Here is a 17,500-nt window from a genome sequence, read left to right as displayed (position 1 = left end):
ACACACCTTCTCTCGTCGTATGAGTTCGAAGGCAGCCAGTAGTTCTCCTGCGCTCCTGTCTCCCATCCTGATTGGATACCAGGCCAGACGAGGGGAGGGGGTCGTGGAGGGCTGACACACACAGCGACCCATAAACTCATCTGCCCCCTATGGGATCGGAGGGGAATGACAAGACAGTCGCCCACAGGAAGACACAGGGTTGATGAAATCAGTTATCAGATTGATTATCTACTTGCCTGCCTGCTTGCCTGCACTTACCTGCCTGGTTGTCTGCCTACTTACCTGCCTGCCTACTTATCTGCCTGTTTTCTTGTCTGCCTGCTTACCGGCCTGTTTGCTTGTCTGCCTGCTTATCTGCCTGTTTGACGGACTCACATATGTATCCTGATCGTACAGCTCCACCACGATGTTAGGAGGGCTTCTCTCTGTCACATCAGCATCTCCAAACACCTCCACCTCATAGAAGATGAGTGTCTGGTCCCAGGTGGGGTTCAACGTGTTACGCACAGTCACAGTCTTCTGGCTCTGATGGAGGAACGAAACTATGGCATAGGAATCTGGAGGAGAGGTAGAGAGAGAGAGTAGGGAGGTAGAGAGGGAGAGCAGGGAGAGTAGGGAGGTAGAGAGGGAGAGCAGGGAGAGGGGGAGGTAGAGAGGGAGAGCAGGGAGAGCAGGGAGAGTAGGGAGGTAGAGAAGGAGAGCAGGGAGAGGGAGGGGAGAGAGAGGGAGGGAGAGAGAGGGAGAGAGGGGGAGAGAGGGGGAGAGAAAGAGAGAGGGGGAGGGGGAGAGAGAGCAGGAGAGAGAGGGAGAGAGAGAGAGGGGGAGAGAGGGAGAAAGAGGGAGAGAGAGGGAGGGGGAGAGAGGGAGAGAGAGGGAGGGGGAGAGAGGGAGAGAGAGAGAAAGAGGGAGAGAGAGAGAGAAAGAGAGAGGGAGAGGGAGAGAGAGAGAGAGAGACAGAGAGAGAAAGAGGGAGGGGTTTAAACCAGGTTGGAATCAGGGAGTGGTGGACGAAGGACATTATGGTATAGACTCTTAGAATTAAGGGTTCTTTGGCTGTCCCAATAGGAAAACCCTGTTTGGTTCCACATAGAACTATTTTTGGTTCCAGGTAGAACCATTTTGGGTTCCATGTAGAACCCTCTGTGGAAAGGGTTCTGCATGGAACCCAAAAGGGTTCTACTTGGAACCAAAAGGGTTCTTCAAAGGGTTCTCATCCTGCCTCTTCTCATGGAGACAGCAGAGTAACTATTTTAGGTTTTAGGTTCTACTTTTTCAATGAATGTCGGGAGATGTACGGTGTATGTATGTACGGCTCTGTAGAAAACCTAGATGTTTTAGGAAACATCGTCTCTCTGAACTGATGGCCTGTAGAAAACCTAGACACAAAGACACACCAACCATCTAACCTCATGATAAACACACACCAACCTTCCATCTGCTGTCTGTGTGTGTGCAGGGTTTTAAAGGGAGGATATAGGGTTTTAACGGGAGGATATAAGGTTTTAAAGGGAGGAAACTGTACATGGTTTTAAAGGGAGGATACAGGGTTTTAAAGGGAGGATATAGGGTTTTAAAGGGAGGATATAAAGGGAGGATTTTTTAAAGGGAGGATATAAGGTTTTAAAGGGAGGATATAGGGTTTTAAAGGAGGATACTGTCCAGGGTTTTAAAGGGAGGATCCAGGGTTTTAAAGGGAGGATACAGTACAGGGTTTTAAAGGGGGGGTACAGGGTTTTAAAGGGAGGATACAGGGTTTTAAAGGGAGGATACAGTACAGGGTTTTAAAGGGAGGATACTGTACAGGGTTTTAAAGGGAGGATACAGGGTTTTAAAGAGAGGATACAGTTTTTAAAGGGAGGGTTTTAAAGGGAGGATACAGGGTTTTAAAGGGAGGATACAGTACATGGTTTTAAAGGGAGGATACTGTCCAGGGTTTTAAAGGGAGGATACAGGGTTTTAAAGAGGGATACAGTACAGGGTTTTAAAGGGGGGTACAGGGTTTTAAAGGGGGGTACAGGGTTTTAAAGGGAGGATACAGGGTTTTAAAGGGAGGATACAGGGTTTTAAAGGGAGGATACTGTACAGGGTTTTAAAGGGAGGATACAGGGTTTTAAAGGGAGGATACAGTACAGGGTTTTAAAGGGAGGATACAGGGTTTTAAAGGGAGGATACAGGGTTTTAAAGGGAGGATACAGTACAGGGTTTTAAAGGGAGGATACTGTACAGGGTTTTAAAGGGAGGATACAGGGTTTTAAAGGGAGGATACAGTACAGGGTTTTAAATCCTCCCTTTAAAACCCTGACAAGCGTCACGTGTGGAGGAAACCTGGCACCATCCCTACGGTGAAGCATGGTGGTGGCAGCATCATGCTGAGGGAATGTTTTTCAGCAGCAGGGACTGGGAGACTAGTCAGGATTGAGGCAAAGATGAACGGAGCAAAGTACAGAGAGATCCTTGATGAAAACCTGTTCCAGAGCGCTCAGGACCTCACAGTGGGGCGAAGGTTCACCTTCCAACAGGACAACGACTCAAAACACACAGCCAAGACAATGAAGGAGTGGCTTTGGGACAAGTCTCTGAATGTCCTTGAGTGGCCCAGTCAGCGCCCAGACTTGAATCAAATCAAACATCTTGGAGAGACCTGAAAATAGCTGTGCAGCGACGCTCCCCATTCAATCTGACATAGCTTGAGAGGATCTGCAGAGAAGAATGGGAGAAACTCCCCAAATACAGGTGTGCCAAGCTTGTAGCTTCATACCCAAGAAGACTCTAGGATGTAATTGCTGCCAAAGGTGCTTCAACAAAGTACTGAGTAAAGGGTCTGAATACTAAATGTGATCTTTCAGTTTGCATTTTATTTGCTTTTTTTTTTGTTGACAAAAATACTGTTTTTGCTTTGTCATTAAGGGGTATTGTGATGTCATTATGGGGTAGTGTGATGTCATTATGGGGTAGTGTGATGTCATTATGGGGTAGTGTGATGTCATTATGGGGTAGTGTGATGTCATTATGGGGTAGTGTGATGTCATTATGGGGTATTGTGATGTCATTATGGGGTATTGTGGTGTCATTATGGGGTATTGCGATGTCATTATGGGGTATTGCGATGTCATTATGGGGTAGTGTGATGTCATTATGGGGTAGTGTGATGTCATTATGGGGTAGTGTGATGTCATTATGGGGTAGTGCGATGTCATTATGGGGTATTGTGATGTCATTATGGGGTAGTGTGATGTCATTATGGGGTAGTGTGATGTCATTATGGGGTAGTGTGATGTCATTATGGGGTAGTGTGATGTCATTATGGGGTATTGTGATGTCATTATGGGGTAGTGTGATGTCATTATGGGGTAGTGTGATGTCATTATGGGGTAGTGTGATGTCATTATGGGGTAGTGTGATGTCATTATGGGGTAATTGTGTGATGTCATTATGGGGTATTGTGATGTCATTATGGGGTAGTGTGATGTCATTATGGGGTAGTGTGATGTCATTATGGGGTAGTGTGATGTCATTATGGGGTAGTGTGATGTCATTATGGGGTGTTTGTGTCATTATGGGGTATGGTGTGATGTCATTATGGGGTATTGTGATGTCATTATGGGGTAGTGTGATGTCATTATGGGGTAGTGTGATGTCATTATGGGGTATTGTGATGTCATTATGGGGTAGTGTGATGTCATTATGGGGTATTGTGATGTCATTATGGGGTAGTGTGATGTCATTATGGGGGGAGTGTGATGTCATTTTGGGGTATGTGATGTCATTATGGGGTAGTGTGATGTCATTATGGGGTAATGTGATGTCATTATGGGGTATTGTGATGTCATTATATGATGTCATTAAACTTTATGTCATTATGAATATTATGATGTCATTATGGGGTAGTGTGATGTCATTATGGGGTATTGTGATGTCATTATGGGGTAGTGTGATGTCATTATGGGGTATTGTGATGTCATTATGGGGTAGTGTGATGTCATTATGGGGTAGTGTGATGTCATTATGGGGTAGTGTGATGTCATTATGGGGTAGTGTGATGTCATTATGGGGTAATGTGATGTCATTATGGGGTATTGTGAAATGTCATTATGGGCATTGTGATGTCACTATTTAGACCAGGACTGGCACCCTCATTATGGGGTATTGTGATGTCACTACTGTTATGTCATTATGGCACCCTGATGTCATTATATAGTGCACTACTATGGGGTAGACCAGGGGTAGTGGCACCCTATTCCCTAGATTGATGAGTGGGGAAAAAGGGCTGGAACCCTATTCCCTGACCAGGGCTGGAACCCTATACATTTTAGACCAGGGCTGGCACCCATTCCCAATATGTGGAAAACTTTAGACCAGGGCTGGTACCCTATAGTGCACTACTTTATGCACTGTATTCCCTATATGACTTCTTAAACTTTAAGTTTACCAGAATATTATGTAATTTATCACAAGATATCTAGTGGCCCTTTTGGGTACGTCCTATTAACACAGCAGTCTGGCCCTGTCACATGTTAAAATAGACATTAGGCACCCTATTCCCTATATAGTGCACTACTTTAGACCAGGACTGCCACCCTATTCCCTATATAGTGCACTACTATAGACCAGGGCTGGCACCCTATTCCCTATATAGTGCACTACTTTAGACCAGGACTGGCACCCTATTCCCTATATAGTGCACTACTTTAGACCAGGACTGGCACCCTATTCCCTATATAGTGCACTACTTTAGACCAGGGCTGGAACCCTATTCCCTATATAGTGCACTACTTTAGACCAGAACTGGCACCCTATTCCCTATATAGTGCACTACTTTAGACCAGGGCTGGAACCCTATTCTCTATATAGTGCACTACTTTAGACCAGGACTGGCACCCTATTCCCTATATAGTGCACTACTTTAGACCAGGGCTGGAACCCTATTCCCTATATAGTGCACTACTATAGACCAGTGCAAGACAAAATATTTAAGTTCCTTTGAACAAGGTATGGTAATAGGTGTCAGGCGTACCGGTTTGTCAAGAACTGCAATGCTGCTGGGTTTTTCACACTCAACAGTTTCCCGTAGGTCCACCACCCAAAGGACATCCAGCCAACTGGACACAACTGTGGGAAGCATTGGAATCAACATGGGCCAACATCCCTGTGGAACGCTTGACACCTTGTAGAGCCCATGACCCGACGAACTGAAGCTTTTCTGAGGTCACAAATAAGATGATTTTAAAGTAAAAAACAAATCTGTAAAACATTACCCTAAATATAAACTATCAACTTGAATACCATTGGTGTTTAATTTGAGGGTTTCGGCATGAAATATTATTCATATTTTATTCTCACACATCTATTTGTCTTTGTTGTAAATGTTTGGTGGCAGTTGTGACGAAAGTCAACAGTTGGAAGAGTTGCATGGTTAATTGAAATTGCCATAGTTGATTAGATTTTCTATTTTATAAAGGGGGAGGTGGCTGTTTTCTCTTGAACCATACGGTCTTTTTTTTACTAGAAACTCAGACAATATGGACACAGATATAACAAATTAATTCTACATGTGAATTTAAACAAAAAAAAATTGTATTGAAGTATAAATTGTCAAAGTTTTTATAGATTGCCATCGATTACATGTTAAATTATCGAAATTACGGAAGATTCCGGAAGCTTTGACAAATTACCGGTAGCTTTGAAACTCTATACAGGGTTGAGGTTAATCAAGGCTGGGACTGCTTCTGTTTTTTTTTTCCCAGACTGAAACGTTCCTCTCCGAGGGTCTTTACGTGGCTTGGAATAATAAACTTCCGAGGCTCCAGGCTTTTCAGCATTCCGAAGTCGTTGATGTCCCTCCATCGTCTCCCCCGGACTATATAAGAAATTACTTGGCTTCTCACAAGGGGGGGAAAGGCAATAACAACACACTCACAAAGCCGCGCACGTGCAGGCTTGCACACACAGTCAGTCAGGGCCACATCGGGAATCAGTGGGTAAATAAACACTCCCAGATTTGGGAATTAGGGAAGGGGTAAGGACTGGGTACAGGAGCCCCCAAAACGAGGGGAGAGGGGAATAACTGGAGGGGGCAGTCACCCTCAAAACACAGGGTTCAGTTGGACAAAGAGGAGAGGTAGAGAGAGAGAGAGAGAGAGAGAGAGAGGTAGAGAGGTAGAGAGAGAGAGGTAGAGAGGGAGAGAGGTAGAGAGAGGTAGAGAGAGAGAGGTAGAGGTAGAGAGAGAGAGAGGTAGAGAGAGAGAGAGGTAGAGAGAGAGAGAGAGAGGTAGAGAGAGAGAGAGAGAGAGAGAAATAGGGAGAGAGAGAGAAAGAAATAGAGAGAGAGAGAGAGAGAGAGAGAAAGAAAGTGAGACAGGGGAAGAGAGAGGGAGAGAGAGAGAGGGAAGGAAAGAGAAGAGAAGTAGGGACAGAGATAGAGGGGGAGGTAGGGGAAAGAGAGTGAGAAAGGGGAGAGAGAGAGGGAAAGAAAGAGAGATGAAAGGGGGAGAGAGAGAGTGGAAAGTAAAAGAGAGAGAGGGAGAGAGAGAGAGAGAGAGGGGGGGAGAGAGAGAAAGAAAGACAGAGGGAGAGAGAGGAGGCCCTTGAAGTGAAATCCTTTGATTGTGTTTAATCTATCTGCAGGGCTGAAAGAGCCTGACACACAGAAAGACTGCTTGATACATAATCTACCCCATCCATCAACTCATCTGGGCCGTTACGAAGGCTGGTGTGTGTGTGTGTGTGTGTGTGTGTGTGTGTGTGTGTGTGTGTGTGTGTGTGTGTGTGTGTGTGTGTGTGAGAGAGAGAGAGAATCTGGATCTCAGAGCAGAATTATAAATCACTACAGCGCTGGATTCACTCACCCCTAGTTAAGTTTCACACACACACACACACACACACACACACACACACACACACACACACACACACACACACACACACACACACACACACACAAGAAGAAAAACACACACACACACACACACACACACACACACACACACACACACACACACACACACACAAAGTAGCTATAGTTTCCCTATTTCTCCACTGTTCCAGAAGAAAAACAATATTATCTCTCCCTCTTTCTCTCCTTCTCTCCCCCTCTCAATCTTTTTCTTTCATTCTCCTTCTCTGTCTCACTCAACTATACCTCTAAATGTTTCTTTCTTTCTTCCCTATTTCTCTCAGTGTTCCATCCCGTGCTGATGTGAATCTACTTTAATTAATGTGCTCTTTTTTTTTACTCTTTCATCAATATCTCCTCTGGGACCTCTACGCTGGGACCTCTACGCTGGGACCTCTACTCTGGGACCTCTACGCTGGGACCTCTACCCTGGGACCTCTACTCTGGGACCTCTACGCTGGGACCTCTACGCTGGGACCTCTACGCTGGGACCTCTACGCTGGGACCTCTACGCTGGGACCTCTACGCTGGGACCTCTACGCTGGGACCTCTACACTGGGACCTCACCGATGGGACCTCACCGATGGGACCTCACCGCTGGGACCTCACCGCTGGGACCTCTACGCTGGGACCTCTACGCTGGGTTCATAAATATTCTCAATGTGTTCCCTACCAACTCATGTCTGTCTCTGACTCTCCCACGGAAGGGACTCACTTTGGCAAGGGATGGGACAGGAGTAGGATTTGACAAGGGGTTGAACAGGAGTAGATTTTGTGTACATTCAACCAGTTTAATATGAGGCCATCTAGGGTTCAACCAGTTTAATATGAGGCCATCTAGGGTTCAACCAGTTTAATATGAGGCCATATAGGGTTCAACCAGTTTAATATGAGGCCATATAGGGTTCAACCAGTTTAAGATGACACCATCTAGGGTTCAACCAGTTTAATATGAGGACATCTAGGGTTCAACCAGTTTAATATGAGGCCATCTAGGGTTCAACCAGTTTAATATGATGTCATCTAGGGTTCAACCAGTTTAATATGACACCATCTAGGGTTCAACAAGTTTAATATGAGGCCATCTAGGGTTCAACCAGTTTAATATGAGGCCATCTAGGGTTCAACCAGTTTAATATGAGGCCATCTAGGGTTCAACCAGTTTAATATGACACCATCTAGGGTTCAACCAGTTTAATATGACACCATCTAGGGTTCAACCAGTTTAATATGAGGCCATCTCTAGGGTTCAACCAGTTTCATATGAGGCCATCTAGGGTTCAACCAGTTTAATATGACACCATCTAGGGTTCAACCAGTTTAATATGAGGCCATCTAGGGTTCAACCAGTTTAATATGACACCATCTAGGGTTCAACCAGTTTAATATGAGGCCATCTAGACACCATCTAGGTTCAACCAGTTTAATATGAGGCCATCTAGGGTTCAACCAGTTCAATATGAGGCCATCTAGGGTTCAACCAGTTTAATATGAGGCCATCTAGGGTTCAACCAGTTTAATATGGCACCATCTAGGGTTCAACCAGTTTAATATGACACCATCTAGGGTTCAACCAGTTTAATATGACACCATCTAGGGTTCAACCAGTTTAATATGAGGCCATCTAGGGTTCAACCAGTTTAATATGACACCATCTAGGGTTCAACCAGTTTAATATGACGTCATCTAGGGTTCAACCAGTTTAATATGACGTCATCTAGGGTTCAACCAGTTTAATATGACGTCATCTAGGGTTCAACCAGTTTAATATGACGTCATCTAGGGTTCAACCAGTTTAATATGACACCATCTAGGGTTCAACCAGTTTAATATGAGGCCATCTAGGGTTCAACCAGTTTAATATGACACCATCTAGGGTTCAACCAGTTTAATATGATGTCATCTAGGGTTCAACCAGTTTAATATGACGTCATCTAGGGTTCAACCAGTTTAATATGACGTCATCTAGGGTTCAACCAGTTTAATATGACACCATCTAGGGTTCAACCAGTTTAATATGACGTCATCTAGGGTTCAACCAGTTTAATATGACACCATCTAGGGTTCAACCAGTTTAATATGAGGCCATCTAGGGTTCAACCAGTTTAATATGACGTCATCTAGGGTTCAACCAGTTTAATATGACACCATCTAGGGTTCAACCAGTTTAATATGAGGCCATCTAGGGTTCAACCAGTTTAATATGAGGCCATCTAGGGTTCAACCAGTTTAATATGACACCATCTAGGGTTCAACCAGTTTAATATGACGTCATCTAGGGTTCAACCAGTTTAATATGACACCATCTAGGGTTCAACCAGTTTAATATGAGGCCATCTAGGGTTCAACCAGTTTAATATGACGTCATCTAGGGTTCAACCAGTTTAATATGACACCATCTAGGGTTCAACCAGTTTAATATGAGGCCATCTAGGGTTCAACCAGTTTAATATGACGTCATCTAGGGTTCAACCAGTTTAACACGATGCCATTAGGTCTTTAAGAACACATTTGCCTCATTCCACAGTTCTGAGAAGCACAACAAAAGTTTCAGTTACAGAGAGGAGAGAGGAAGCCACATGAGAGTTGTTAGTTTAGTCACCAGACTACCTGAGAAGCTGTCTTTGTCCATGGCTAGCAGCTCTCTGGCTTGGTACAGGTAACAGCGCAGGTGGTAGCGAGTCCCACCTGAAACACACACACACACACACACACACACCTTAGCGTCATATATAGAGAGAAAGAAGGTTGAGATAGTCACAAGTCCAGGGTTACAGGTGGGATTGCAGGGTACAGTGAGAAATCATAGGTATCGAGCTCCAACATGCAGGACTAAGTGAAATACAAAACAATGACAATAACCAATAATATAATAATACTATAGACAGAACATCTTAACTACTGTGATTAATAAATACATGAGCCTGTCTACTGGGGTGGAGGCAGAGGGGGATGACTATAGAGGGAACAGCATGTCTACTGGGGTGGAGGCAGAGGGGGGGATGACTATAGAGGGAACAGCATGTCTACTGGGGTGGAGGCAGAGGGGGGTGACTATAGGCAGGACTATAGAGGAACAGCATGTCTACTGGGGTGGAGGCAGAGGGGGATGACTATAGAGGGGGGGAACAGCATGTCTACTGGGGTGGAGGCAGAGGGGGATGACTATAGAGGGAACAGCATGTCTACTGGGGTGGAGGCAGAGGGGGGATGACTATAGAGGGAACAGCATGTCTACTGGGGTGGAGGCAGAGGGGGATGACTATGGGGTGGAGAGGGGGGGACTATAGAGGGAACAGCATGTCTAACAGCATGTCTACTGGGGTGGAGGCAGAGGGGGGACTATAGAGGGAACAGCATGACTATAGAGGGAACAGCATGTCTACTGGGGTGGAGGCAGAGGGGGGATGACTATAGAGGGAACAGCATGTCTACTGGGGTGGAGGCAGAGGGGGATGACTATAGAGGGAACAGCATGTCTACTGGGGTGGAGGCAGAGGGGGGATGACTATAGAGGGAACAGCATGTCTACTGGGGTGGAGGCAGAGGGGGGGATGACTATAGAGGGAACAGCATGTCTACTGGGGTGGAGGCAGAGGGGGGTGTGACCATATAGGGAACAGCATGTCTACTGGGGTGGAGGCAGAGGGGGGTGACCATAGAGGGAACAGCATGTCTACTGGGGTGGAGGCAGAGGGGGGGGGTGACCATAGAGGGAACAGCATGTCTAATGGGGTGGAGGCAGAGGGGGGATGCAGAGTGTCTAAAATGGGGGCAGAGTAAAAGACAAAGAATGGCCATAGGGGTGGAGTAGTGGTGGGTAGCAGGTAAGGTAGAAGATAGGGAGGCAGGTAAGGAAGCAGGGTAAGGTGGCAGGTAAGGTAGCAGGCTAAGGTAGAAGGGTAAGGTGGCAGGGTAAGGTAGCAGGGTAAGATAGCAGGGTAAGGTAGCAGGTAAGGTAGCAGGGTAAGGTAGCAGGGGAAGGTAGCAGGTAAGGTAAAGGTAGGGAGGGGGTAAGGAAGCAGGGTAAGGTGGCAGGTAAGGTAGCAGGCTAAGGTAGGGTAAGGGGTAAGGTAGCAGGGTAGGTAGCAGGGTAGGGGTAGCAGGGTAAGGTAGCAGGTAGCAGGGTAAGGTAGCAGGGGTAAGGTAAGGGTAAGGTAGCAGGGTAAGGTAGCAGGGTAAGGTAACAAGGTAGTAAGGTAGCAGGGTAAGGTAGTAGGGTAAGGTAGCAGGGTAAGGTAGCAGGGTAAGGTAGCAGGGTAAGGTAGCAGGGTAAGGTAGCAGGGTAAGGTAGCAGGGTAAGGTAATAGGGTAAGGTAGCAGGGGGTAAGGTAGCAGGGTAAGGTAGCAGGGTAAGGTAGCAGGGTAAGGTAACAGGGTAGGGTAGAAGGGGGTAAGGTAGCAGGGTAGGGTAGCAGGGTAAGGTAGGGGTAAGGTAGCAGGGTAAGGTAGAAGGGTAAGGTAGCAGGGTAAGGTAGCAGGGTAAGGTAAGGTAGCAGGGTAAGGTAGTAGGGGGTAAGGTAGCTGTTAAGGGCAGCAGGGTAAGCTAGTAGGGTAAGGTAGCAGGTAAGGTAGCAGGATAAGCTAGTAGGGTAAGGGCAAGGTAGCAGGTAAGGTAGCAGGGTAAGGTAGCAGGGTAAGGTAGCAGGGTAAGGTAGCAGGGTAAGGTAGCAGGGTAAGGTAGCAGGGTAAGCTAGTAGGGTAAGGTAGCAGGTAAGGTAGCAGGGAAAGGTAGCAGGGTAAGGTAGCAGTGTAAGGTAGCAGGTAAGATAGCAGGTAAGGGTGACACCTGACTTCATACTTTAGAAGCCTTTTCTATTGAATTAAATTATTCCATTCTATTCTCCTCTGCTCTATTCTATTCGTCCTCCACTCCTCTTCAGAGTCATTCTAGGGTCACAGTCTAGTTACTGTATAACTGGAACCAATTACAGGTTTCCATGGCGGCCACCTGTTGCTACCGACGTCACCAGGGGAGACAGGTGTGCCTGATTGGAACCAGAGCTCTCCCAGAATACACCACAGGTGGATGACAGATGGAGAGAGATAGAGAAAGGAGGGAAGAGGTAGAAAGAAAGAGAGAGAGAGAGAGAGAGAGAGAGAGAGAGAGAGAAAGTAAGAGATAGAGACTGACCGGGTAGCTGGCAGGTTTATTCGTTAAGAGTCGTACAAATGTCCTTTCAGTTGTTGGATGCAGATGTTAAATAATGATGAGTAGGGTTTTTATACATCAATAATATTTTAGATATTAAACCCTTGACTGCAGAATTCATGTGAAGCCAAAGACAGATTTATGTTTCTAGATTAGTTTATTAGAGGGGCCAGCTTTTCATCTTGTCTTTTATTACTCTCTCTCCCTCCCTCGCTCCCCATCTCTCTCTCCCTCCCTCCCTCGCTCTCTTCCTCCCTCTCTCTCGTCCTCTTTTCCTCCCCATCTCTCTCTCTCCATCCCTCCCCATGTCTCCCTCCCTCTCCTCCTTCCCCATGTCTCTCTCTCTCTCCCTCTCTCTCCCTCCCTCTCCCTCCCTCTCCATCCCTCTCTCCCCCCTCCCTCTCCCTCTCTCTCTCTCCCTCCCCTCTCCCTCCCTCTCCTTGACTCTTGCTCCCTCTCCCTCTCCTTGACTCTTGCTCCCTCCCCTCTCCCTTGACTCTTGCTCCCTCCCTCCCTCTCCTTGACTCTTGCTCCCTCTCCCTCTCCTTGACTCTTGCTCCCTCCCTCCCTCTCCTTGACTCTTGCTCCCTCTCCCTCTCCTTGACAATCCATCTCTCTCCCTCTCTTCTCAGTGTAAGAATTAGATATTTGCTTCTTACTGTGGAAGAGGCAGGAAATGGTAGGGCGGTTGACCCCAAAGGTCGCCGTCACAGATTTCTCATCACTCTTATCCTCCGTCACACTCCCCTGGCGAAAGAGAACAACAGATTCAGAAAACACCTCTCGTCCCTCTATATTTTACCCTTCATCCTTAAACCTACCCTCTTCAACCTATTCCCCCCTCTTTCCCAAAGTCTATATCGGTCTCTCTTTCTCTCCTCCTCCCACCATCCCCCTCTACTCTCTCACCAGTGAACACTCCAGGGCGAAGATAGCAGCAGGTCCCGTCTTCTCCAGTGGTTCCATACGACATCGCCATCTCCTCCTCCTGAATGAGTCTGTCTTCCGGGGTTTAAGATGGAACCTCCATCCAAACAGAGATGCGTACTCCCATCCCTCTCTCTCTGCTTCATCTGGTCGCTGCTATAGAGGGGAGAGAGAGGGAAGAGAGAGGGAGGGAGGGGGAAGAGAGAGGGGAGAGAGAGGGGAGAGAGAGGGGGAGGAAGAGAGAGGGGAGAGAGAGGGAAGGAAGAGAGAGGGGAGAGAGAGAGGGGAGAGAGAGGGGGAAGAGAGAGGGGAGGAAGAGAGAGGGGAGGAAGAGAGAGGGGAGAGAGAGTGGGAGGAAGAGAGAGGGGAGGAAGAGAGAGAGAAGAAATAGGGGGAGGAAGAAAGAAGGAAGAAGAGAGAGGAGGAGGAAGAGAGAGGGAGGAAGAGCGAGAGAAGAAATAGGGGGAGGAAGAAAGAAGGAAGAGAGATGGGAAGAAGAGAAAGAGGAGGAAGAGAGAGGGAAGAGAGGGGGTAAGAGAGAGGGGAGGGAGAAAGAGGGAATAGAGAAGGGGAGGAAGAGAGAGGGATGAAAGAGGGGGAGGAAGAGGGAAGAGAGAAGGGGAGGAAGAGAGAGGGGAAGAGAGAGGAGAGAGAGGGGGAGGAAGAGAGAGGGGGAGGAAGAGAGAGGGAAGAGAAGAGAGAAGGGAGGGAGAAAGGGAAGAGAGAAGGGGAGGAAGAGAGAGGGATGAAAGAGGAGGAAGAGAGAGGGAAGAGAGGAGGAGAGAAGGGGGAGGAAGAGGAGAGGGAGGAAGAGAGAGGGAGAGAAGAGAGGGAAGAGAGAGAAGAGGAAGAGGGAAGAGGAGGAAGAGAGAGGGAGGAAAGAGAGGGGGGAGGAAGAGAGAGGGGAGGAAAAGAGGGGGAAGAGAGAGAAGGGGAGGAAAAGAGGGTAGAGAGAAGGGAGGAAGAGAGGAAGAGAGAAGGGAGGAAGAGAGGGGAGGAAGAGAGAGAAGAAGAAATAGGGGGGGAAGAAAGAAGGACGAGAGAGAGGGAGGGAGGAAGAGAGAGGGAAGAGAGAGGGGGAAGAGAGAGGTGAAGAAAGAGGGGGAGGAAGAAAGAAGGACGAGAGAGAGGGAGGGAGGAAGAGAGAGGGAAGAGAGAGGGGGGAAGAGAGAGGTGAAGAAAGAGGGGGAGGAAGAGGGAAGAGAGACGGGAAGAAGAGAAAGAGGAGGAAGAGAGAGGTCTCTACTCTGTTCTGTGTACTCAGAGTGCCCCCTTGTGGACAAATCTGTGTAAAATCACAGAAAAGTGATATCCATGTTTTACTGCTATTTGTCTGCTTTGACTTTTTTTCAGGGTAAAGTGTGTAGCAATTTTAAACTCACAAAGTTTGATTTGATTTCAAAAGTAATGTCAACATATCCTTTATCTAACAGTCTCTGTGTAATCTCTACCTGTCCAGTATCTGACGGTCTCTGTGTAATCTCTACAGACCTGTCCAGTATCTAACAGTCTCTGTGTAATCTCTACCTGTCCAGTATCTGACGGTCTCTGTGTAATCTCTACCTGTCCAGTATCTGACGGTCTCTGTGTAATCTCTACCTGTCCAGTATCTGACGGTCTCTGTGCAATCTCTACAGACCTGTCCAGTATCTAACAGTCTCTGTGTAATCTCTACAGACCTGTCCAGTATCTAACGGTCTCTGTGTTATCTCTACCTGTCCAGTATCTGACGGTCTCTGTTTAATCTCTACCTGTCCAGTATCCAATGGTCTCTGTGTAATCTCTACAGACCTGTCCAGTATCTAACAGTCTCTGTGTAATCTCTACCTGTTCAGAATCTAACAGTCTCTGTGTAATCTCTACCTGTTCAGTATCTAACAGTCTCTGTGTAATCTCTACCTGTCCAGTATCCAATGGTCTCTGTGTAATCTCTACAGACCTGTCCAGTATCTGTCCAGTATCCAACGGTCTCTGTGTAATCTCTACCTGTTCAGTATCTAATGGTCTCTGTGTAATCTCTACCTGTTCAGTATCTAACGGTCTCTGTGTAATCTCTACCTGTCCAGTATCTAACGGTCTCTGTGTAATCTCTACCTGTCCAGTATCCAATGGTCTCTGTGTAATCTCTACCTGTTCAGTATCTAACGGTCTCTGTGTAATCTCTACCTGTTCAGTATCCAATGGTCTCTGTGTAATCTCTACAGACCTGTCCAGTATCTAACAGTCTCTGTGTAATCTCTACCTGTCCAGTATCCAATGGTCTCTGTGTAATCTCTACCTGTCCAGTATCTAACGGTCTCTGTGTAATCTCTACCTGTTCAGTATCTAACGGTCTCTGTGTAATCTCTACCTGTCCAGTATCTAACGGTCTCTGTGTAATCTCTACCTGTTCAGTATCTAACGGTCTCTGTGTAATCTCTACCTGTCCAGTATCTAACGGTCTCTGTGTAATCTCTACCTGTCCAGTATCCAATGGTCTCTGTGTAATCTCTACCTGTCCAGTATCAGTCGGTCTCTGTGTAATCTCTACCTGTCCAGTATCTAACAGTCTCTGTGTAATCTCTACCTGTCCAGTATCTAATGGTCTCTGTGTAATCTCTACAGACCTGTCCAGTATCTAACAGTCTCTGTGTAATCTCTACCTGTTCAGTATCTAATGGTCTCTGTGTAATCTCTACAGACCTGTCCAGTATCTAACAGTCTCTGTGTAATCTCTACCTGTTCAGTATCTAATGGTCTCTGTGTAATCTCTACAGACCTGTCCAGTATCTAACAGTCTCTGTGTAATCTCTACCTGTTCAGTATCTAACGGTCTCTGTGTAATCTCTACCTGTCCAGTATCTAACAGTCTCTGTGTAATCTCTACCTGTTCAGTATCTAACGGTCTCTGTGTAATCTCTACCTGTCCAGTATCTAACGGTCTCTGTGTAATCTCTACCTGTTCAGTATCTAACGGTCTCTGTGTAATCTCTACCTGTCCAGTATCTAATGGTCTCTGTGTAATCTCTACCTGTTCAGTATCTAACGGTCTCTGTGTAATCTCTACAGAAGAAGACACCAGGTCGGTATGTAGGTCTATACTTGAAGTACCTTCTTCAGAGCCTCCATCTTCTGCATATCTCTGCGTCTGAGGCGTATCCAACGGCGACGGCGGTTGGTATGGTACATCTTCTCGGCTGGTACCCAGGCCTTGGGCCTCCGATCTGGGGGAATAGTCAGGCCGTACTCCCAACCTGGAGGAAGAAGAGAAGAGACAAAAGAAACAAAGACGTTATTCATACAAATCCTTCCAGTCTAATAGATGGAGTGTGATGGTCCAGTCTAATAGATGGAGTGTGATGGTCCAGTCTAATAGATGGAGTGTGATGGTCCAGTCTAATAGATGGAGTGTGATGGTCCAGTCTTATAGATGGAGTGTGATGGTCCAGTCTAATAGATGGAGTGTGATGGTCCAGTCTTATAGATGGAGTGTGATGGTCCAGTCTAATAGATGGAGTGTGATGGTCCAGTCTTATAGATGGAGTGTGATGGTCCAGTCTAATAGATGGAGTGTGATGGTCCAGTCTCCGAGATGGAGTGTGATGGTCCAGTCTCCGAGATATAGTGTGATGGTCCAGTCTCCGAGATGGAGTGTGATGGTCCAGTCTCCGAGATGGAGTGTGATGGTCCAGTCTCCGAGATGGAGTGTGATGGTCCAGTCTCCGAGATGGAGTGTGATGGTCCAGTCTTATAGATGGAGTGTGATGGTCCAGTCTAATAGATGGAGTGTGATGGTCCAGTCTAATAGATGGAGTGTGATGGTCCAGTCTAATAGATGGAGTGTGATGGTCCAGTCTCAGAGATGGAGTGTGATGGTCCAGTCTTATAGATGGAGTGTGATGGTCCAGTCTTATAGATGGAGTGTGATGGTCCAGTCTTATAGATGGAGTGTGATGGTCCAGTCTCAGAGATGGAGTGTGATGGTCCAGTCTCAGAGATGGAGTGTGATGGTCCAGTCTCAGAGATGGAGTGTGATGGTCCAGTCTCAGAGATGGAGTGTGATGGTCCAGTCTTATAGATGGAGTGTGATGGTCCAGTCTCAGAGATGGAGTGTGATGGTCCAGTCTCAGAGATGGAGTGTGATGGTCCAGTCTTATGATGGAGTGTGATGGTCCAGTCTTATGATGGAGTGTGATGGTCCAGTCTTATAGATGGAGTGTGATGGTCCAGTCTTATAGATGGAGTGTGATGGTCCAGTCTTATAGATGGAGTGTGATGGTCCAGTCTTATGATGATGGAGTGTGATGGTCCAGTCTCAGAGATGGAGTGTGATGGTCCAGTCTTATAGATGGAGTGTGATGGTCCAGTCTCAGAGATGGAGTGTGATGGTCCAGTCTTATAGATGGAGTGTGATGGTCCAGTCTAATAGATGGAGTGTGATGGTCCAGATGGATGGAGTGTGATGGTCCAGTCTTATAGATGGAGTGTGATGGTCCAGTCTTATAGATGGAGTGTGATGGTCCAGTCTAATAGATGGAGTGTGATGGTCC

The 17,500-nt window shown here is 46.7% G+C and overlaps 1 protein-coding gene across 1 annotated transcript in view; it reads right to left on the bottom strand.

Annotated features, from left to right (window-relative positions):
• dysf (dysferlin, limb girdle muscular dystrophy 2B (autosomal recessive)) overlaps nucleotides 1–17,500 on the bottom strand; it is a 198,377-nt gene that overhangs the window by 96,570 nt on the left and 84,307 nt on the right. The window contains 6 exon segments of the mRNA XM_042328089.1: nucleotides 7–147; nucleotides 376–557; nucleotides 9,503–9,580; nucleotides 12,704–12,791; nucleotides 12,954–13,127; nucleotides 16,062–16,204. Coding sequence (XP_042184023.1) covers nucleotides 7–147; nucleotides 376–557; nucleotides 9,503–9,580; nucleotides 12,704–12,791; nucleotides 12,954–13,127; nucleotides 16,062–16,204 — 806 coding nt within the window.

This window comes from Oncorhynchus tshawytscha, linkage group LG10 (assembly GCF_018296145.1).
Source record: "Oncorhynchus tshawytscha isolate Ot180627B linkage group LG10, Otsh_v2.0, whole genome shotgun sequence".
NCBI lineage: Eukaryota > Metazoa > Chordata > Actinopteri > Salmoniformes > Salmonidae > Oncorhynchus > Oncorhynchus tshawytscha.
The sequence above is the reverse complement of the archived record's forward strand: the minus strand, read 5'-3'. Positions and strand labels throughout refer to the sequence as shown.